This window comes from Marmota marmota, unplaced genomic scaffold (genome assembly GCF_001458135.2).
Source record: "Marmota marmota marmota unplaced genomic scaffold, marMar, whole genome shotgun sequence".
Taxonomy (NCBI): domain Eukaryota; kingdom Metazoa; phylum Chordata; class Mammalia; order Rodentia; family Sciuridae; genus Marmota; species Marmota marmota.
This window is the reverse complement of record NW_026000211.1, coordinates 24,516,856-24,539,015: the sequence shown is the minus strand read 5'-3', so window position 1 is coordinate 24,539,015 and position 22,160 is coordinate 24,516,856. Positions and strand designations below refer to the sequence as shown.

Below are 22,160 nucleotides of genomic sequence, written 5' to 3'. Positions count from 1 at the left end.
TTTTTCCTTAGGCAAAGGGAGAGAAAAAAGTACAGGTTGAGTAGTCCTTTTCTGAAATGTCTGGTAAGAGAAATGTTTCAGATTTCGTATCTTTTCAAATTTTGGAATATTTGCATATACATTATATGAGATGTCTGGGAATAAGATCCATGTCTAAACTCAAATGCATTTGTTTCATATATCCTTTATACACACAGTCTGAAGATAACCGCATACAATATTTTTAGTGTGCCTATGACTTGTCACATGATGTCAGGTTTGGAGTTTTACACTTGTAGCATCATGTCAGCACTTTAAAAGTTTCAGATTTGGGGGCATTTCAGATTTTGGATTTTCAGATTAGGTAGGCTCAATATAAATGAACATTTGGTTAAGAATTGTAAGAATGATGAGAAAGTAGTCAGCTGCTGACATTTTAAAAACGGAAATATATGAACATTCTTGAACTTGACGAAGAAAACAATATTAAAAGGAAATTTAAGGATAAGAGGATGAAAAATAAAATAAAATGCCTCTGAATAAAACAAAATACTGGGCTGAGGCTACAGCTCAGCAGCAGAACACTTGCCTAGCATGTGTGAGGCACAGGGCTCGATCCTCAGCACCAAAAAATAAACAAACAAAATAAAGGCATTCTGTCCATCCATAACTACAAAAAATAAAAACAAAAACAAAAAACCCAAAATATTAAGGGACAAGTCAATAGCTTAAGTTTGGAGTACTGAAAATTACTAATCCACGATAGTCAAAAAGGATTACACTGTACATGTAAATATGAGACAATAAATATTAGGAAGTATGAGATTAAAAGAATATCATATACATAGTAGTTAAATCATTCTTACCAATTATTGTAAAGTATGAGCAATAAGAACATTTTATAGCAAGAAAATAAGTAGTTTGAAGGATTTTCTACTTTTTCATTTACAAGTTTTCAGGAAGAAGCAAATCCTTTGATACGTTTCAGATTGTTAATGTATAAAATTATTTTTTCCTAACTTAACCTGCTGGAATATATATTGATAAAAGAAATGATAAAAATGGTCTGGTACAGAGCAGGCCTTTACCAAAAAAAGAAAGAAAGAAAAAAAAATGATGAAAGAAAAAAGTCTGACTTCTTTCTCAATATTAAAAAGTTAAAAAAAAAAAAAAAAAAAAAAAGACTGTTACAGCCACCCAAATAAAACAGAATGGTTTTGCTGGCAAAGATAAAGATTTTGTTGATATCTGATCATTATTAATATATGGATTAAAAAACCATCTTCCATCTTAGATGATGATAGTGGTAATGGTGAGAGTGATGAAGGATGCCAGACAAACCCTTTGGTAATGCTATCTGAAAAAGGGCCAAGGAAGGGATGCAGAACTCATAGTTTCAAAGCCTCTTCCAACAGGTTTATTTCTATTATATACTTTGTCCCTGGCTCTCCTGTTTTCTCTTTGCTTCCTGGCTGTCATAAGCTGAGAAGCTCTGCTCCACCGTGCCCTTCTGCTATGATGGAGATGCTGACCATGAACTGAACCTCTGAAACCATGAGCCCAAAATAAACTTTCCTCCTCTATGTATTCTTGTCAGGTATTTTGGTCACAGTATTGAGCTGACCAACACAGAGGAATATTGCATGATTTTTCAAGAAGATATAACAACTCTTAATATATATATACTTAACAACAAAGTATCAAAATATGTGAGGCAAAAACTGATAAAAGTGCAAGGAGAAAAAGATGAATTCACTCTTAGAGACATTATTACCCCTCTGTCGAATGGACAGATCTAGTAAGCAGAAAAATTAGTAAGGTATAATTGAACTCAATGTACATTTATAGAGTACTTCAACAATAGAATACACATTCTTCTCAAGGCCATATGAACATGCCCAAGAGACCCCATTCTGGCCATAAAACAAAGCTTAACAAATTTAAAAGAATAGATTTTTACACATCTGCTCTTAGACTTAATGGAATTACTAGATATCAATATCAGAAACAGGAAAATCCATAATATGTGGAGATTAAACAACACACTTCTGAACAACACTGGGATCAAAGAAGAAATCCCAAAAGAAATTTAAAAAAATTTTTTAAATTGTAGGTGGACACAATACCTTTATTTTATTTATTTATGTTTTATGTGGTGTTGAGGATTGAACCTAGTACCTCACACGTGCTAGGTGAGTACTCTACTACTGAGCTGCAACCCCAGCCCCAAGAAATTTTTAAATAATTTGAATTATTTAATTCAAATTTTATGAAAATAAAAACACAACTAATTAAAATTTGTGGGATTCAACAAAAGCAGGACTTATTGGGAAATTTTTAGTACTCAGTGCATATTATTAGAAAAGAAGAAACATTTATATCCTCTTCTGAGAAGTGTCTGTTCAGATCTTTGGCCCATTTGTTGATTGGGTTATTTGTTTTTTTATTGTTTAACTTTTTAAGTTCTTTGTATACCCTAGAGATTAGAGCTCTACCTGATGTATGAGGGGTAAAAATTTGTTCCCAGGATGTAGGCTCCCTATTCACCTCATATATTATTTCTCTTGCTGAGAAAAAACAGAGCAGATTATGCTAAGTGAAGTTAGCCAATCCCTAAAAAACAAATGCCAAATGTCTTCTCTAATATAAGGGGGGTGACTCAAAATGGAGTAGGGAAGAAGAGCATGAGAAGAAGATTACCACTAAATAGGGAAGAGAGGTGTGAGGGAAAGGGAGGAAGAAGGAGAACTGCACAGAAGAAGGAAGGAGACCCTTATCGTAATACAGAATACATATGACGATGTAAGGGGGAAAAAAAAAAGAAGTGTGTCACGTTAGATTGGGTAGAGAGAAGTGATGGGAGGGGAGAAGGGGGGAAGGAAGGACAGCAGAATAAAATAGACTTTATTATTGCTGTATGTATATATGTGACTGTATGACCAATGTGATTCTGCAACCTGTACACTCAGAAAAATGAGTTTTTTATACTCCATCTGATTCAAATGTATGGCATGTCAAGATCATTGTACTATCATGTGTAACTATTTTAAAAAAATAATCTAGCTAGGTTAAAAAAAAAAGAAAGATTTAAAATCAATTTTCTTACCTTCCACTTTAGGAAATCAGAAAGAAAAGAGTAAATTATATCCAGAGTAAGTAGAGAAAAAGAAATAATAAAAATTAGAGCAAATCAATAAAATTGGAAACAGGAAGTCAACAGAAAAAAAAAAATCAATAAAACCTAAAGTTAGTTATTTTAAAAATCAATCAAATCAATAAGTCTCTAGTAGGGCTAAGAATAAAAAAAGGACATAAATTATTAACATCTAAATGAAAAATGACATCATTACAGTTTCATACACACTAAAAGAATAATAAATATTATGAACTATGCACCCAAATTTGATTAATGTAGATGAAACAGACCAGTTCCATGAAGAACGGATTTGCAAAAAACAATCTGCTCAATAAGAAACAGACAACATAAATAGGCCCATATCCATTAAAGAAACTGATTCAATTATTAATAATTTTCTAAAATGTACCAGTCCAAATGGAACAATGCTAAATTTTATCAAATTTTTAAGAAATTATACCAATATTTTGTAACTCTTTCAGAAGACAAAAGTAGATGAAATACTTCCTAACTTATTCCATGAGGTATTAGTCTACTACCAAAACTTTTGAAGACATAAGAAAATTACATGCCAATATCTTTTATGAATATAAGTATGAAAATCCTCCATAAAACATTAACAAGTCAATTACAACAAGTATAACAACATATAGCAGCATCAAGACCAAGTGAAACTTATACCAGATGTGCAAGAATAGTTCAATACATAAAATCCATCATATTGACAAACTAAAGAAAAGTCATATGAGCATATGAGCATAGATGCAAAAAATTTTACAAAATCCCACACGCATTTAACAAAAAAAATGCAATTTTTTTTTCTACAACTTCATAAAAAATCAAAACATAACATCATACTTAATGGTGAGAAACATGAAGCTTTCCTGTTAAGGTCAGGAATAAGACAAAGATGAGAGACTGGAAAGGAAGAAATAAAAATGGTTTTGTTATTATTTTAAAATAAAATAAAACTGGTTTTGTTTACAGATGGCATAACTGTGGAAAATCCAAAAGAACTGACAAAAAATACCCCCTGAAATTAATAAGTAATTGTAGCAAGGTTCCAGGATACAATATTAATATGCAAAAGTTAACTGTTTTCCTACAAATCAGCAATGAACAAGTGGAATCTGAAATTAAAAATATATTGCCATTTACACCAGCACCCCCAAAAATTAATATGTATTTTATAAGTCTGAAAAAAATACATACAGGAAAATGAGGAAAACTGAAACAGTCTAATGAATTCAAAGAAGAATTAAATAGAGAGATAATACAGGTACAACAGAAGAACAAAAAGACTCAATATTGTCAAAATGTAAATTCTTCCCAAATTGATCCATAGATTCAACACAACCTAAATAAAAAACACAGCAAGTTATTTTGTAGATATTGACAAACTAATCTAAAGTTTATATAGAGAGAAAAAACTAGAATAGCCAAATCAATATTGAAAGAGGAAAAAAAAGTTGGAGGATTAAAACTATCTGACTTTAAGACTTACTATAAAGCTACTTGTTATGATTTGGATATGAGGTGCCCCCCCCCCCCCAAAAAGCNTGTTTAGACATGGCCTTCAATCTTTTCAAAGTTTTTCTAATAGCATCAGCATCAGGGAAATGGTGATGACCTGCAGCCCCTTTAGGAAATCCTGGACGAACTCCAGGTGGAATTCCTCTGTAGATAGATATGCACAGTGACTTTCATTGCTTTCTCTGAAGTAAAGCATAAGAAATTTCTGCTGAACATAGTCATACCTTTCTGGACGACTACGTATTTCTCCTTTCCATTTCACTTCATTATCTTCTGCTCTTTGTTGCTGCATTTGATCAAAAATGGCATGGTAATGTTCATACTGTCCTCGAGAAGATGATGGAGCTACAGTCCCTCCACTACCAAAAAAGGAAGCCTAGGGATTAAACAAAGAGCTCTTACAATTTATCTTACAAGGCCCAAAAGGCCTACACCATACTCAAAATAAAAACTAAATTTCAAGGCTTAACTTTAAAAAAGCAATTACCTAAAATTTGAGAAAATTAATTAACATGACCAAAAAGCAAGATGTTTTCTTATTATGTTATAATAATTAACAATAGAAAAGTAGAATTTTCTACTGGTGTGACTCTGCACCATTTACAGCCAGAGAAAGGAGAAGTTGTGCTCTATTTGTGTCTAATGTGTCAAAATGCATTCCACTGTCATGTATAACTAATTAGAACAAATTTTTAAAATTTAAAAAAAGAAAAGTAGAATTTTTGTTAACAATGAAGCATAAATTAATGTGACAAACAAAAACATTAAAGTGTTACTACATTCTTTTAAATGTGAAAAAATCTGGTCTTAGCAAGTTTTGAAACAAATATAGAATATATACTTCATGTAATTCTGTTCTATTAAGTTTAAATATGTAAGGCCATTATATGCAAAGCAGAGCATGCTTATATAACACTTAAAATGACGTTTGACAAAAACATTTGGACATGACTTTTACTATGCTTCAAACTTATTCACCAAGTTAATGTGAAGGTATAAACATTACTGAAACATATTCTATGTATAGATAAAAGAGCCAAAACTTCATATCTATTGGTAAATAGTTTTTCAAACAAGTTGGGAAAGAAAACACAAAATGGGAAAAACATTTTAATCTTTTGGTAAATGAATGATAAATAGAGACATTCCAAAGTAGTAAATACTAAGCAAATTCATAAAATGAAAAAAAAAATGATCAAAAACAAAATCCCTATTTAAGAGAAAAAAAAAGTTTTGAAGAAAGATATTATTTAACTTGGCCTTATAATAACAGAGAGATATTAGATATGAAGCTAGGTAATATAGCAAAAATAAGCAATAGATGTATATATCTGGATGCCAGAAATAGAGGGAAGAAGGAAGTATGGTGACAAATATAATCAGAAGGAAGACAAGGAACACTAAGCTTGACTACAAAAGCTTGGTTGGTAGAGACTAGGTGCTATTGGCCCTGGGTATATGCATTCATATATAAAACACAACTGGGCTGGAGCTGAGCTCAGTCGCAGAGAACTTGTCTAGCCTGTGTGGGGCACTGGGTTCAATCCTTAGCACTATGTAAAAATAAATAAAATAAAGGCATCTGTCCATCTATAACTACAAAAAAAAAAAGGATAATTTAAAAAGAAAACCAAAAATCATTTCCAAACTTTCTAGCAATAGTAGTATACTCTAAAACATCTTCTAAAAAGCTTGAGTCAATATTATGCATTATAAGCAGAAATAAGAAAGATACCAAAGTAGAAAAACTAAAGGGCTGTTGCACTGACACCAAGCCAAGAAGACCAGAGGTAAAAAAGAGAATCAATAAAAAAAATAAATAAATGCTGAATGGACTTGTGGATTCTCTGCGAGAACAACAAAGGATAAAGGTAAAGATATAAGGACACAGCCACAGAGAAACAAAAATTCAAACACATGGAAACCCCATAGTCAGAAAATATAGACATTAGAAATGGTTAAGAGTTAAAAGTAAATGTATGATGCTATAGAAGTTACGGTGAAAGAATTTCATTGAAAAGAAGAAATCAATGATCTGAAATGCAGAGGTCAAAAGCACTGCAAATAAGATAGTTCTAAGGTTGAGTGATAGCTTTTTAAAAAAAAAACCACTGTGTGTGGGGTGGGGGAGGAAGGGTGGGAGGAGAAGGGATGGTGAGAAAAGAAGCTAGAATACGGAGAATTGAGGAAATGCTTTTCCTGGTAATAATATTTTATTTAAGAAGTCTGAGTAAGAAACGATACAAAGAACAATATCAGAATCAAATAAAAGAAACTTTAGTGTAACCCAGTAAGAGGAAATTTGTTTTAACACCTTAGCACAGTAAGCACACAATTTTATGAGAAAACATGAATTTTTAAAAATAATTTTAAGGGATGCGGAGATAATTAATTAAAGATGTTCAAATAACAAGAAATGGAAGCTGCTAGAACCAGGAAAGATAAATGATTAGGCTGGAAACTCCATCAAGGAGGTCCTCCTCATGTACATTCTCAAAATATATATTTCAAGTCAAGAATCAGAAGAATGATTCTGTAAAAAGGTGGTCACATTTTCTGTGGAACTGACTACACTTACAGTTCTCTACTAATATTCTGGCTTTGAGTGTTCTACTTAGCAAAAGCAAAAGCAGGTAAACATCTCTCAAAGACTTTTACTCAAAATAAAACTGAAAATATTGTACTATTTTAAAATACTAAAGCAATATGATCTTTTAAAAATAAGTTTTATTAAGGCATGACTTATATACAATAAAATTCACCAAGTTTAAGCACAGATTGAAGAATTTTGATAAACAGAAACATGCATGTAACCACTGCCATAGTGACAATTATCCCAGAAAGTTCCTCATATTCCTTTGTAGTCAATGATCTCTTACTGCCAGAAACCAATGTCCCACTTTGTGACACTATGGATTGGACTTGCCTTTTCTGTAACTTCATATAAACATAATCATACAATATATATTCTTTTGTTTGGCTTCCTTAACTCATTTTCGAGATGGATCCATGTTGTTGCATATATAAACACACTATTCTTTTTTTTAATGCTGAATAGTATAATTGTGTGTGTGTATTTTTTTTTTTTTTGGCACAGGGGATTGAACTCAGGGACAGTCCAACACTGAGCCACATCCCCAGCCTCATTTTGTATTTTATTTAGAGACAGGGTCTCACTGAGTTGCTTAGCCCCTCACTTTTGCTGAGGCTGGCTTTAAAATTGCCATCCTCCTATCTCAGCCTCCCAAGCAGCTGGGATTATAGGAATGCGCCACCATCCTGGTGATATATCTTAAACCTCTTACATAAACCTCATACATACTCTGATCACCAGATAATTAAAAATATACATGTGGATTATATCACAATTTTTCTAAAAACACATTATGAAGAAAAACACTAAAAGCAGAGAGTACAAAGAAGTACTAGATATTGTAAATACCAAATAAAGTCAATCAAATGCTTGCACTTGAATATCAATGCTTATTTAGAAGTGTGTAATAACTGGCTTATTGTAGAGGCACCTGTCTGTAATTTCAGTTACATGGGAAGCTGAGGCAAAAAGACTCCAAATTCAAGACCAGGTGAGGCAATTTAGTAGGACCCTGTCTCAAAATGAAAAATAAAAAGGTATGGCATTGTAGCTCAGTGATAGAGCACTTGCTCACATGAGTGAGGCACTGTTTTTGATCCTCAGCACTGCATAAAAATAAATAAATAAAAATATTGTGTCCAACTACAGCTAAAAAAAAATATTAAAAGGTCAGGGGTGCTGGGGATGTAGCTCAGTGGTAGAATTCCCTTGGATTCAAATCCTAGTATCCCTCTCACAACAAAAGTGTATAATAATCATATTGATCTTGAAATATTTCCCTTAATGTTTACTTTTTATTTTATCTTTATTTGAGGAATTCCTTAATTTGATTCTCATTATACTGAGCCTCTAGGTTCTAGCAATCATGTAGAAATCAAACAGCTTAACAAGATAAATATTTCAAACTAAGGAATAAGTACATAAACTAACAGAATTTGTTTAAATCATGGAAAATAAACTGCTTTATTATCAAGGACAGCATTATAGAAGTATATAAAGTGAAGCAAAAATCTATTATGCACAAAATGTCTTTTGAAAAACTAAACAAGATTGATAAATCTGAACTTTTAGGATTAAATATAGCTTTAGACATTACAGGGAAAAGAAAACAATTACAAAAGAGATATACGAGGAGGAGAAAAATTACAAACATCTCACCATTTATCATGGACTTGACACAAAGTCCTACACTGTAGTTTTCACTTCCCAATCAGGTAAGACAAAGGATGAACTGATTTTAGAATAACCCAAATTTTGTACAAATCATTTCCTATCATTCAGGAAGCAGTAAATTCTATTTAATTAGGCAACACTGAATTTACTAAAAACACTATATTAATCTACATTAAAACAGAACTGGAACAGATAACTATTACTGAAATATCGTTATGTTATATGAAAAACTGCATCTCAAGAGACTAAAAAACATGTAATTCTGCACCATATGTGTGGATAAAACAAACAAACTTTTATTTAAATCATAACTTTTGGGCTGGGGTTGTAGCTCAGTAGCAGAGTGCTTGCCTTGTATGTATAAGGCACTGGGTTCGATCCTCAGCATCACATAAAAATAAATAAATAAAATAAAAGTATTGTGCCCATCTACAACTAAAAATATTTTTTTAAAAAAATCAGAACTTTTTGGGGAAAGAAACAAGAATGCTAGTCAATTCAACTTGACAAATATCTACTGTATACCTAAATATCAAGGTTAATGGGCATGGTTCAGGTGACTTTACAGTTTAAAGACATTTTGATTCAATGATAGAAATTAAAATAATACAGAGGAATAATAGTGCATTCACTTTCAATTGCTGTGTAACAACAAACTTACCAGCTCAAACAATATTAATTTATTATCTCACATTTTCCCTGGCACAGGAGTGCAGATACATTTAGCTGGGTAACCAGCTCAGAATCTCACCAGGCAGAAATCAAAATGTCAGCCAGAGTTACAATTTCCATTTGAGACTCAGATCTTTTCCAAGCTTACTGGTTCTTTTCAGATTCATTTCTTTGTGACCCTATGAATAAGGATATCATTTTCTACATAGTTATCAGTCAGAGACCACATACAGCATCTAGAGGCCACCTATACTTTCTTGCCATATCAATATTTGCTCTCGTCTAAGCTAACAAAAGTATCTCTCCAGACTTTTCCTTCCTGGTCTGCTGTAGGGAGTCTTACACATTAATAGAATAATGGGGTCAACTATTCCACAAACATTTCCTGCTAATCAAAGGAGCTGCTACAGATTACACTCATAATTCAAAGAGAGGGACTACAAGGTATGTACACCATTGGTTTGGCATCCTGGCAATCATCTTAGAGTTTGGACTATCACAGATACATAGATAGATGAGATGGGATGTTCTATGAGCAAAAGAGGAAGTACAAGGCTCAGACTGACAGAACAAAGAGAGGAGGAGTAAATTATTGTATGAGCCCTTGCTAGCCAAGCTCTGGGGGTAGGGGTAAAGGGTGGGAGATAGCTAAGAAACTAAAGCTCAGAAAAGTTAAGTAGCTTGCCCAATGTTATGCGATCTGTATTTACCCAAAGGAAATGTTTGAACAAACCAAGTTTCTGGTTGCCTAAGTAATAAATAGGGCAGGGATGAGCTTGAGGAAGAAAGGAGGATGTCATCTAGTAAAGAGAAACACAAGCTGGGCATGGTGGTACACACCTTTAATCCTAGCAACAGACAGGTTGAAGGAGAAGGATCACAAGTTCAAGGCCAGCCTAAACAACTTAGTGAGGCCCTATCTCAAAGAGAGAAAAGCGGGGAGGGGCAGAGGGAGAAAGAAACACAAGGGCAAAGACAAAGAGATTCAGCAGGCCGCATACAAAGAAGCTTCATATAATATAGCATTAAGTGTATGGAAGGGAATACAGATGGAGATGAATTTGGAAACTGGCAGGGGCCACATTTAAGAAGAGTCTTCCAAGAACTTAACATACATGAAAAACAATGACAAACTTTCATTTCGCATCTGATTTGTATTTGTGATTCCTCTGACAGGAACAGAGTTATCACAGTCTTCAAATGAAACTTCTAAAAGCAATATTTAGTGTCACATATTAGCATCAGTTTCATATCAAATAAATGCAGGAGAGCTAAGAAATAATATTAAATGTTGGAGACCTCTAGATATAAATTAACTGTGCAGAAAAAAAGAGCAACCAATAATATATATTTTAAAGAGAAAGATGAAACTGGAGAAAATAATAACAGTAGTATAACTATGTTGGTATTAAATACCTACCTTTACTTCACTGCTTCCACCAGCACTTAGCACATTTTTCCATCCTTGTTCCCTGGCCCTATTTATTCTCTCCAACTTTTGGGGAAAAAAACAAACAAACAAACAAACAAAACACCATTTCAAGTATTTAACATAAATACCTGAAATATATTTAGCAATAAAATGGAAATCAGTGCATTTTTCTCATATTTTTATTGGTACATTGTAATTATACATGATGGTAGGATTTGTTATTACATATATGTACATGCTCAGTGCACTTCTTTAAAAAAATATATGGGGGAGAGGAAGAAATGTACCACGAAAAAAATGAATTATCCCCTTACCCTTTCCTTTTCTTGTCTTTTCATTTGTTCAGCCTTCATTAAACTAATCTGTAACAATTTAAAGACATACTTCTTAGAACTCAAAAGTATTCTCACCTACAAGTTGGCAAAAGAAGAAAACTAAGGGAAAAAACCTACCTGATCCTTTTGCTTCTTCTCTTTTTCAATAAAGTCCAATCTTCTCTTTCTTGCTTGTTCCTTAAATTAAAATAATAATAATAATAATTTTTACTGATAATAATTCCTACTTTTCTATTTTCTTCAGGAAAGTTAGTATGCCAACGGCAGAAATAAGCCCAAGGAAGTTAGGAAAAAATGCTTTTTTGTTTGAAAGAATAAGGAGGAAAGGTTTGGAGGTTTTATATTGTAAGATTTTGTTTCTCTTTTTAATAATTACTTTTGCAAAGCTTTAAAATAAGCAGACAGATGTCTTTATACCTCAAACATTTTCCTCCTTTCTTCTCCAGGATTCACTTTCTTCACTGGAGTTTGATGGGCCTGGACAAAAAGTAAAACTACAAATTAGATAAAGACTTTAAGACACCCATTTAAAAATTCCCAACTTATGGAAATTTAAAATAAGAAATAGGTAATGTCAATACTGATATAACTTTTTTGAAAATTATCTTTATAAAAAAGAACCACTACTGTTTGTATTTGAAATGCTTTCTGCTAGAAATGCTAGATTTAAAGAAACTATGTAAAAGTGTTCTTCCCCATTTATCAACTAGTTTTGTCCTCATGTATGGATATTAATTGTAAGTTTTCTAACGTTATGATAAAATATTATTTTAAAAGTCCAACAATGAAGAGATAAAGTTTTCTTTGAAAATTACACAGTAGTATGTTCACTAATAAAATTCAAATAAGAATAAAAATTTATAGTCCACTTCATTCCCCATTCCTGAAGTAATTGTTAATATTTTCATGAGTATCCTTTCATTTCTTATGAACTTAAATATATATGTACCTATATACATATACAGAATTTTAGCTTTTATAATTTTACATGTGTAATAAAAATGTGCTATTAGATTGGAAAAAAAAATTTTAAACAATGTGCCTTGACAGTTCTACATCATGTTAAGCAAACTAACAATGACAGTATTCTACATGGAGCTCTAATTAATTTAACCATTCCTCTAAACAACAGCCACTGGGCTGTTACTAAAATTTTCCCTCTTTATATGCAAAAAGGAACTACTTTATACATATAGCTACATGTTGAGTCTTTTAGAGGGCATGTTTTAAGAAATGGAAATATAGGATAAAAAACATTTCAATGTTGAAAAAAAAAAAAAAAACTGCCCTCCCAAAAAGGCTTTTCCAATTATACTTCCACCCATTTCTCCACATTCTCACAAATACTGAATTTTCAGACTATCTTGAAATTCTGCTCCTTGAAAAGGCTAAGAATATCTCTGGTTGTATACATAGTATATTCACACCAATTTGTGTCTTCATACATGTACTTTAGATAGTAATGATCATCACATTCCACCATCATTTTGTGCTCTATATATGTAATAAGAATTGTAATGCATTCTGCTGTCATATATAAATAAAAAAATTTACAAAAAAAAAAGAAAAGGCTGGGGCTGGTGTGGGAAGCCATTCTCACACGTGACTGGGTGACTCCCGGTTTGGGTCTGAGGCTTCTGGCTGTGTCGGAATTTTCCCGGCCCTCTCCTGATGAGAGAACCCGTCCGTGTGGGGGTGTGACTGACCACTGACCCCGGGGGCCCAATCACTGACCCTGACCTTGGAGTGCAGTCCCCCCTCAACCTTCATTGGATGGAATTCTCCCCTGAATTTCTTGTTCCCCAATAAAAGGCTACTCCCAGGCGTGTTCACTCTCTCTCTCTCCTGCTAGCCCTGAGTAATCCTTGCTGCCCTGCTGGGCGGTTAGAGGTTGGAGCCAGAGAGGGGAGCCGTCTCGGACCTGGCAATAGAAATAAGGTAACTGAGTCTGTGTGTTTTATTTCGATCTCTTCTAGCTAAGTTTTATGCCAAGAACCTCATTAATGAAACCATTGCGCAGGCCGCATGGTGGAGGCTGGGGATATGGCTCCGCGGTAGAGCACTCGCCTCGCACATGCAAGGTCTTGGGTTTGATCCTCAGCACTACATAAAAATAAATAAATAAAAGTTATTGTGTACAACTACAAAAAAATAAATATTAAAAAAAGAAAAGGCTAAGAATACTTTCCAGGATATCAGATATGTTTATTTCTTCTTTTATGAATGAATTATTCACCTAATTTTGGGGTTATACAACTTTAGGAGCTCTTTCTATATTATGGAAAGAAAGATGGCCTATTATAGGTATTTTAAAATATTTTTCCCACTTCTTTACTTTAATGCCTGTCTATTCTTTTACTGCACAGAAGTTAATAACTTAAATACAGTTAAATCTACCAATCTTTCTCTTTATGGTATTCTGCCTTATTCTATCTTGGTAAGGAAAACATTTTCAATTTTAAGTTTCCTTTTTACATTTAGATCTTTATCTGAAATACATTTCTGATAATGAAATGAATAGAAATCTTTTTTTTCCTTCAAAAATCCAATAATCTCAACAACTTATTGAGAAATCTCTTTCCTCATTAGTTTGAAAGGCCTATTTTATCATATGATAAACACACACACACACACACACACACACAATCACCACAAATACATATTAGTTTCTGGAATTTTCTGTTCTGTTCACTTATCCATCTTCTCTTTTTCATTCCTCTTTTTTTTTTTTACACTGTGATATAAAACCACCCATAGAAAAGCAGATAAAAGACAGAGATTTAATTAATACAAAGGAAATACCCATGTAATCATCACCCAAGACAAGAAACAGAATACTGACAAAACTGAAGTCCTCCAAGTACCTTCCCAAACCCCCTACCTTTCCTACTGAGGTAGCTGCCATTATGACTTCTGTTATTACCATTCTCTTGGTTTCTGTTATTATTTTAAGCCTGACTAAAAAATATATTTAGTTTTTTGTTTTATAAAAATGGATTCGTATAATACATATTATTTCAGCTTTTTCTTCTTTTGATCAATATTGTTTTTTAAGATTTGCCCTGTATTGTTTGAATCCACATTCATTTTCTTCATTGACATACAGTTTATTGACATAGATTCTTTTCTTTCACAATTATCTTGTACCTTTCTTGTAAGATCTATTCTGAACTTTGAAATGGGGGTTACTATTTCTTTCCACTTCATTTTCTAGCCAATTACTCATTTTTGAATGTTGATCTTCTACCCAACTACTTTATTGAATTCATTAATATAGTTGTCTGCTGTTTCATTAGAATATCTAGATGGCAATCATATTATCCGTAAATAATGTATGTTTTCTCTTCTTTTCCAATATTTATGTTTCCAATCTTTCCCTTTAATTTCCTTGACTAGGACCTGGCAAAACATTTAAGGATGCCAATGTTAATAAACACCCATGATTTATTCCTGACTTTAATGTTTCCAATTTTTCATCATTATATATAATGCCTTTGGTAGATAGCTGTGTGCGTGTGTTTGTAACACTGTATTAGCTTAAAAGCTTTGTCTTCTACCTTTTGAATCGAAGAATTTTTAAAAACAAAGATTAGTGTTAAATTTACTAAATTTTTAGATTGTACTAAGGTGATTTTTATAAAGTTTTCTCCTCTAATCTGCTAATGCAGTAAAATTCTAATAATCAAGTTTTCTACTGTTGATCCATTCTTGTATTTCTGAAATGAGTCCTACTTTATAATCATTATTCTCTGGATAATTTGCTTGATTTTAGTTGTCATTTTTAATTCTTTTTTAGGATTTTTTAATGTGTGCTCAGAAGTATAATAGACCTATGATTTTCTTTTCTTTTTATTCTGTTAACTACCCAATTTTGTGATCAAGGTTAAATCATTAGATTAATGCATTAGATTAGATTAATGCATAATCCATTTTTCCAAAAATTCAAAATATAATTCTCTACATACCAAATAAAATAAAAGTTATTTACAAAAAAATTTAAGTTATCATACATCCATCTTACATTTCTCAGCTATAGAATAAATAATATTTTAGAAGAATACTGTATATAATTTTTTGTCTGTGTTGGGTTTCAGTACAAAGGAAAGCAGATGCTAGTCATATATATTTTTATGCTATTCATATGTATATTTTTAGTTTTCAATAAATATTTATTTTTATATGTGGTGATGAGAATTGAACACAGTGCTTAAACACATGCTAGGCAAGTTCTCTACTACTGCACTTGACCCCAGCACCCAGATGCTACTTTAAAAAATTACTTTGTATAAAAAATTCTTCATGGTCATTTATATTATTATTCAAACAATTCAGCATTTGATTAAATCATGCAGTAACAACTCTGTTTCAATAGCAACTACATTTTAGCAAATGTCAATGTTATGAAAAAGTAATTTTAAATACTATTCATTGTTTGAGTTTTCTAAATTTTGTAGAATGACCAACATAGGTAGGTACTAAAAATCTGAAAAGCAATTCAGACCCTTACAAAATAAAAATGACACCTATATATTAAAAATTAATAAGGTTGGGCTGGGGATGTAGCTCAAGCGGTAGCACGCTTGCCTGGCATGTGCGGGGCCCTAGATTCAATCCTCAGCACCACATAAAAATAAAACAAAGATGTTGTGTCCACTGAAAACTAAAAAATAAATTAAAAAATTCTCTCTCTTTAAAAAAAATTAATAAGGTTAATTTTGAAACTATAGCTGTTAAATTATATTGCTCAAAATATATAAAGAATAACTAGAGCCAGGTGTGGTGACGTATACCTGTAATCCTGGCAGCGTGGGAGGCTAAGGCAGCCTCCTGCCTTAGGATCACAAATTTGAAGCCAGCCTCAGCAACTTAGTGAGGCCCTAAGCAACTTAGCGAGACCCGGTCTCAAAATAAAAAATAAAAAGGGCTGGGGACGTGACTCAGTGGTAAAGCACCCTGAGTTCAATTCCTTATACGAAAAAACTAAACAAAATCCTACAAAGGCACAAAAGTTTCCTCCTAGTGAAAAAAATTCAAAAAGATATTTAAAGTTTCTGTTCAAAAGGAAAGCATGATAGATAATGTAAATGGTACATAGTGCATCTTCTACATTTGTGGGTTCCATATCTGCACATTTATATATACAAAATATTTTTTTCAATGTATTTATACTGAACATGTCCAGACTGTTTTTTCTTGTTATTATTCCCTAAACAATACAGTATACAACTATTTACATCAGCACTTGCATTGTATTAGGTATTATAAGTAATCTAGAAATAATTAAAAATACATGGAAGAATGTATAGATGTTATAAACTAACACTATGTCATTTTACATTCAAGAAGGACTTAAACATGTGTGGATTTGGGTATGTGCAGGGAGTCTTGAAACCAATCCTCAGAAGATATACCAAGGGTTGACTGTATTTCCCTTTTATGAAATGAAATTATTTGGCTTCAAATGAATATATTATTTAATGAGTCCAGTATTATTTATTTATAAGAAAATAATAAAATATATAACACCATCTAGTTGGTTCATAAACTTATAAAAAGAGAATGATTCTAATATGCTTTGGCATTTTTACTAAATGACCACCATAAACCAATCTATTTTACTGTTACAATATTTTGCCTCAAAGCTAAAATGTGATAAACAGTACTAAGTTTAAAACTTGATTCCACTCTCATGACTTCCTGACAAAATAATCCAAGCAGTGAGTCACCAGAACCATCATATCACACACACTCACTGTATTACTAGTCCCTAACTCCTAACCTCCAATTTTGACTAGTTATTTCAATTCAACTTCCATTTAAAACTAACCATGTACCTTACCACTTAAACCAGAAAAAGACACTAGAATTGATTAAATGCATGCTCAAAGATTTAAAGAATAGTGGCTTTCAAACTTTTTCTAAAAGCAACCCACAGTAAGAAATATGTTCCCACCTGAACCTAGAGAAGGAGTGTATGCACATGTATACACATAGTCCAAAGTTTCATAAAAAGTCACTACACTTTATTCACTAAAATGATTTTGTCACAATTAGTGGATAGCAACCCCCAGTTTTAAAATAGTTATGAGAGACCTCTGGAGACACTATTTTTGAAACACAAGAAATAAAAATTGTAGATAATGCTCTTCATAATATTTTAAAGACTCAGTTAACATTTTCAGGCATGTTCTATGTATAAAGAATTTAAATTAGTGGATACGGGGAGTAGGAGTATAGATCAGTGGTAGTGTGTTGGCCTAGCATATGTGAGACCCTGTGTTCAAACCCCAGCATCAAAGGTAGGGGGGTAGTAAAATGGTGACAAGTGTTACCCAGGAACTTTGTTAAACACACACACACACACACACACACACACACACACACATATATATATATATATATATAAAACAATGCCATAATCAGAGCACTAAAGTTGATTTTCAATGTTAGAAATGCTATTAGGTTCCAATAATAATCATGGTTTTCAACTTCCACGGTTTTCTGATTTTCTTCCTTTGTTGATATGAATACTCAAAAACAATTTGGTTGTCTTTTAAAAACAATATATAACTGATAATCTTGATTTTGGTAAATTTCAGATTTAGGTAAACACAAATAATTATAAAGCATCACTGGCCACAACTGTGGCACTGCACACTGTACTCATTACCTTAAAACACTTAAGTGTGAGCAAATGCTTTGACCTTAAAACACTTAAGTGTCAGCAAATGCTTTGAAATATTATATTTTGTATAGGTTTATTTCTTTTCCTTTTATTTTTTATTTTAAATTTATTTACTTATTCTAATTTGTTATATATGTAGTAGAATGCATTTCAATTCATAGTACATATATAGAACACAATTTTTCAAGTCTCTTGTTGTACACAAAGTAGATACACATATTTATTCTATAAACTCCAAAAACTCTTACATAATCATCTTCTGTAGAAAGAAAATATATAGTATAAGTATTCCACGCAAATGAACATTATTATTTGGCAAAAAGAAATAAAACAGTGACACATGCTAAAACATGGATGAACCTATAAATACTATGCTGACTAAGAGAAGCCAGCATAAAAGACCACCTATTATACTATTTCATTTATATGGAAGAATCAGAATAAGCAAATATGTAGAGACAGAAAATAGATTAGTGATTGCCTAGGGTTGTGGCAGGAGTCCTTCTCCCATTAGTAACTGCTAATGGGAGGATTTCTTTGGGGAGGAGATTGGTATGTGCTAAAATTGGGAAAATGGCTACCTAAATCTGGGAATATGCCACAAATCATTTAACTGCAAACTGTTAGTGGGTGAATTATACAGTATGTGAAATATATCTCAATAAATCTCTTTTTTAAAAATACATATCAGCTGGATACACTGTAATCCAATAAATAACTTGGGAGGCTGATGAAAGAGGATTAAAAGTTCAAAGGATTAAAAGTTGCCTGGGTAACTTGGCAAGACTCTGTTATAAAACAAATAAAATAAAATGGTCTGGGGATATAGCTCAGTGGTAGAGTGCCCTTGGGTTTATATACTGGGCATGCACGTGTGCATGAGCACACACACACACAAAACCAAATCAACAAACAACACAATAAAAAAATACATGATTTCTAAGAGTTTCTAGGTCATAATTTTTGGACTCAGAGCTCTATATTATATATTTTGACAAGTTCTAAAGGTTACTTCATGTAGCCAATTTAGCACCAGTATATTTGTGAATCACAGATACAATATTTAACCAAATAATTAAAAAGTATGAATTTGAATAATACAGCAATTTGGTATAAATGACTAGATTTTATACTAGTATGGGACTAGAAGAAAAGGCTTACCTAAGATACCTAAGAGAATCTTGGGTAAGTTACATGAAGGTAGACATTTACATCTTTTTTACATATAAAACATTCAAGTAATCTGAAAATAAAAATGCCACACTGTTTCTCTGAGATCATGTAGGTATTTTCAGAACACTATTTATACACTGAAGAAAAAATATAATAACATAAAACATCTACACTTAAAAATCAGAACCAAAGTACTGAAATGTGTTCATGGAGCTCCCTCTGGTGGCTTAATAACCACTCTTGTTTTAGCTGTTAATTAAAAAACAAGCTGTGATTATAGGAACTAAAGCAAAGAAAGTCTTCTGATACTCAAATATTTTGATGAAATGCTGAGTAATGCAACAAAACACTTATTTTGATTAAGTGGTTATGGTTTTCCTTATAAATTTCTTATTTCCAGCCTAAAAATTTAAAAATTCCAGCAAGTCTTGTAAATCTAAATTTAAAAGATATTTTGTAATTGCTGGGGGAAAAAGAAGTCTTCTAAACAAATACGAATCCTGTTAACAATCAAGAAAAAACACCTTAAGAATCATACTTAAAATACTTTAGAAATTTGCTAACTGTTCCCCCCAACCCTGTTTAATTCTTTTAATTGTTAGGATATTTGAAATTTTCTTCATACATTTATTTGTTATGTTTTCTAGGTTTTTTTTCTCTGTTTATTTTCCTTTATTTTTTTCTATTTTTTCATTGTGGTAAAATATATAACCACACTTACCATTCTAACTATTTTTAAGATTCAATACTGTGGAATTAAGTACATTTACATTATTGTGCAAAGAAATTTAGTTTTAAGTGTTCTTCACATAAGCTATACAATATTCCAAGTACTAATACTATTTAGTTTTCAATGGTCAGGGTTAAGAAAATAATGCTTATCTTCCTAAAAAAGCTTGACTTCTCCTGAAGCCCAAACATTTGTAACTATCATCTGAATCACTTGTCTATTATTCAGAATATTTGATAGATAGCATCAATTATGCAGAACATTAGGAAATGCAATCTCAAAATTCCATAGCATGCTGTTCTTGTATAATAAATAAATATTAATTGAAAATGAGGGAAACAATAAGAAAAATAACATTATATGATTCTAAAAGATACATGACAAAAACAATTATATATCTATTTTTAAGAAGGACAAAATATCTTTACTTTATTTATTTTTATGTGGCTGAGGATGGAACCCAGTGCCCTCACATGTGCGAGGCAAGCGCTCTACCGCTGAACTATAACCCCAGCTCCAGAAATTATATATTTGACTACAATACTGCTCAAAGGTGATGAACCTTCTATTATATCATTAGTTCAGCTCACCAAGATTCTAATCTCTAAGTTCTCTCAGACTAATACATGGCCATCTAGAGATAAGATAACTCTATTTCTAGAGTCCAACAAAGTATGTATTCCTCATTGATAATGGCATCAGATAAATATACCTGCATTCTCTGGCCCTCACCAATAGTAGTTTTCTTCCCTGGGAGGGCAGATATTATACATGAGTATATTCCAAATCTTAAGATGGATTTCAATTGTAAAAACTATATATCTCAAAAATTAACCATGAAATAAATTTACTTTGAACATACATTTTACTGAACTCTATTTAGAAAAACATATTCCAAGGAATTTAGGATCCAGGACCTGAATTTTTTTAAAAGGACATTTGTAAGAATACAACCAATGTAAATTATTTCATTTCAACAATATGTAATGCAACCACAGAAAAAAGTTATCCCTTTAAAAATTACTTCCCTAAAAATAGTTAATAAATATTTTAATTTTCTCTGTTCAAATCACTGTGTAATTTTTGTCTCCTGACTCCATGCTGACTTATATAACTTATTTGAAGACTCATTTATAGTAATCATTTGGAATTATTTTGTGACAGATTTTTACCAAAGTGATGGATTATTCTGACTATGAAGTTTAACTTGTTCATACAAATATATACAGATAGGTGTGTGTATGTATATGTAGTCCCAAACAGGTCCCATATATCACAGCACACAATACTGACATGTAAAAAACATTAAATTTTCTACAACTGACACTGGGTTCTTGCGCATGTAACTTAAATGTTTTCATCTGAAATATGATAGAGTAGACTGTATGACTATATTCCTTCCAGCTCTATGATTTAATTTGTGAGTAATCATTTACAACATTTCCCCAGATGTTTATCAAGTATATCACAGATATTTACTTCTATCATGTACAAACCAAATTGTTCAACTCAAATCATTCAAAAGTGATTACATTTATAACATCACTTTATTTGTACTGCACAAACTAGTTTCTTAATATATCTATTAAAAGTTTCTGCAAGACTTCTGGTAAGACTTCTTAGTATTAGAAGTCTAGTACAGTGGAGAACAGTAATGTTCCTTGATAATTAATAAAAACAATCCCATGAATATCAAGATAACTCAATTGAGCTACTATAAGACCAAATTGATTTGTTGCTAATCAGAGTTTGTAACATGATCATACCTGTTTATATTTTTGAAGTGGTTTCTTTTCAAGTAATTTTTTATCTCCATGTTTCTTATATGTTAAAGGTATTCCATATTTAGCAGCAGGCTTTGTGATTTTCTGAGCAGGCATAACAGAAACCAAGCTTTGTCCTGAAGTTGGCCTTTTAGCTACATAAAAAGACATAAAGAATTTTTATATTAAATTTTTAATTAAAATTCTTCAAGATGGCACTTTTTCACTTTCTCAATTACAGCATTTGAAACTTGAAATACCTTATTTATTCCTGAGCATACATCAATGACAACTATTTTACACTAAATCCATCTTTGGAAAGAAGCAAAGAGCCAAACTCCCCTAAGATGCTGAAATGATTCTGAGTGAGTATCTTTAGATAACACATGACTCTTGAAGCATTTTGAAGTAAATGATGGATATGAATGCATATAGACATAGAGATTATTCCAGAT

At 31.9% G+C, this 22,160-nt stretch overlaps 1 protein-coding gene across 1 annotated transcript in view; it reads right to left on the bottom strand.

The window, feature by feature from the left end:
- Nucleotides 1-22,160, bottom strand: part of Nek1 (NIMA related kinase 1) — a 161,886-nt gene that overhangs the window by 106,121 nt on the left and 33,605 nt on the right. The window contains exons 9-15 of the mRNA XM_048791768.1: nt 21,709-21,860; nt 11,772-11,831; nt 11,472-11,531; nt 11,334-11,381; nt 11,008-11,082; nt 4,873-5,024; nt 4,631-4,792 (exon numbers count right to left, since the gene is read on the bottom strand). Coding sequence (XP_048647725.1) covers nt 4,631-4,792; nt 4,873-5,024; nt 11,008-11,082; nt 11,334-11,381; nt 11,472-11,531; nt 11,772-11,831; nt 21,709-21,860 — 709 coding nt within the window. The remainder of the gene's footprint in view (nt 1-4,630; nt 4,793-4,872; nt 5,025-11,007; nt 11,083-11,333; nt 11,382-11,471; nt 11,532-11,771; nt 11,832-21,708; nt 21,861-22,160) is intronic.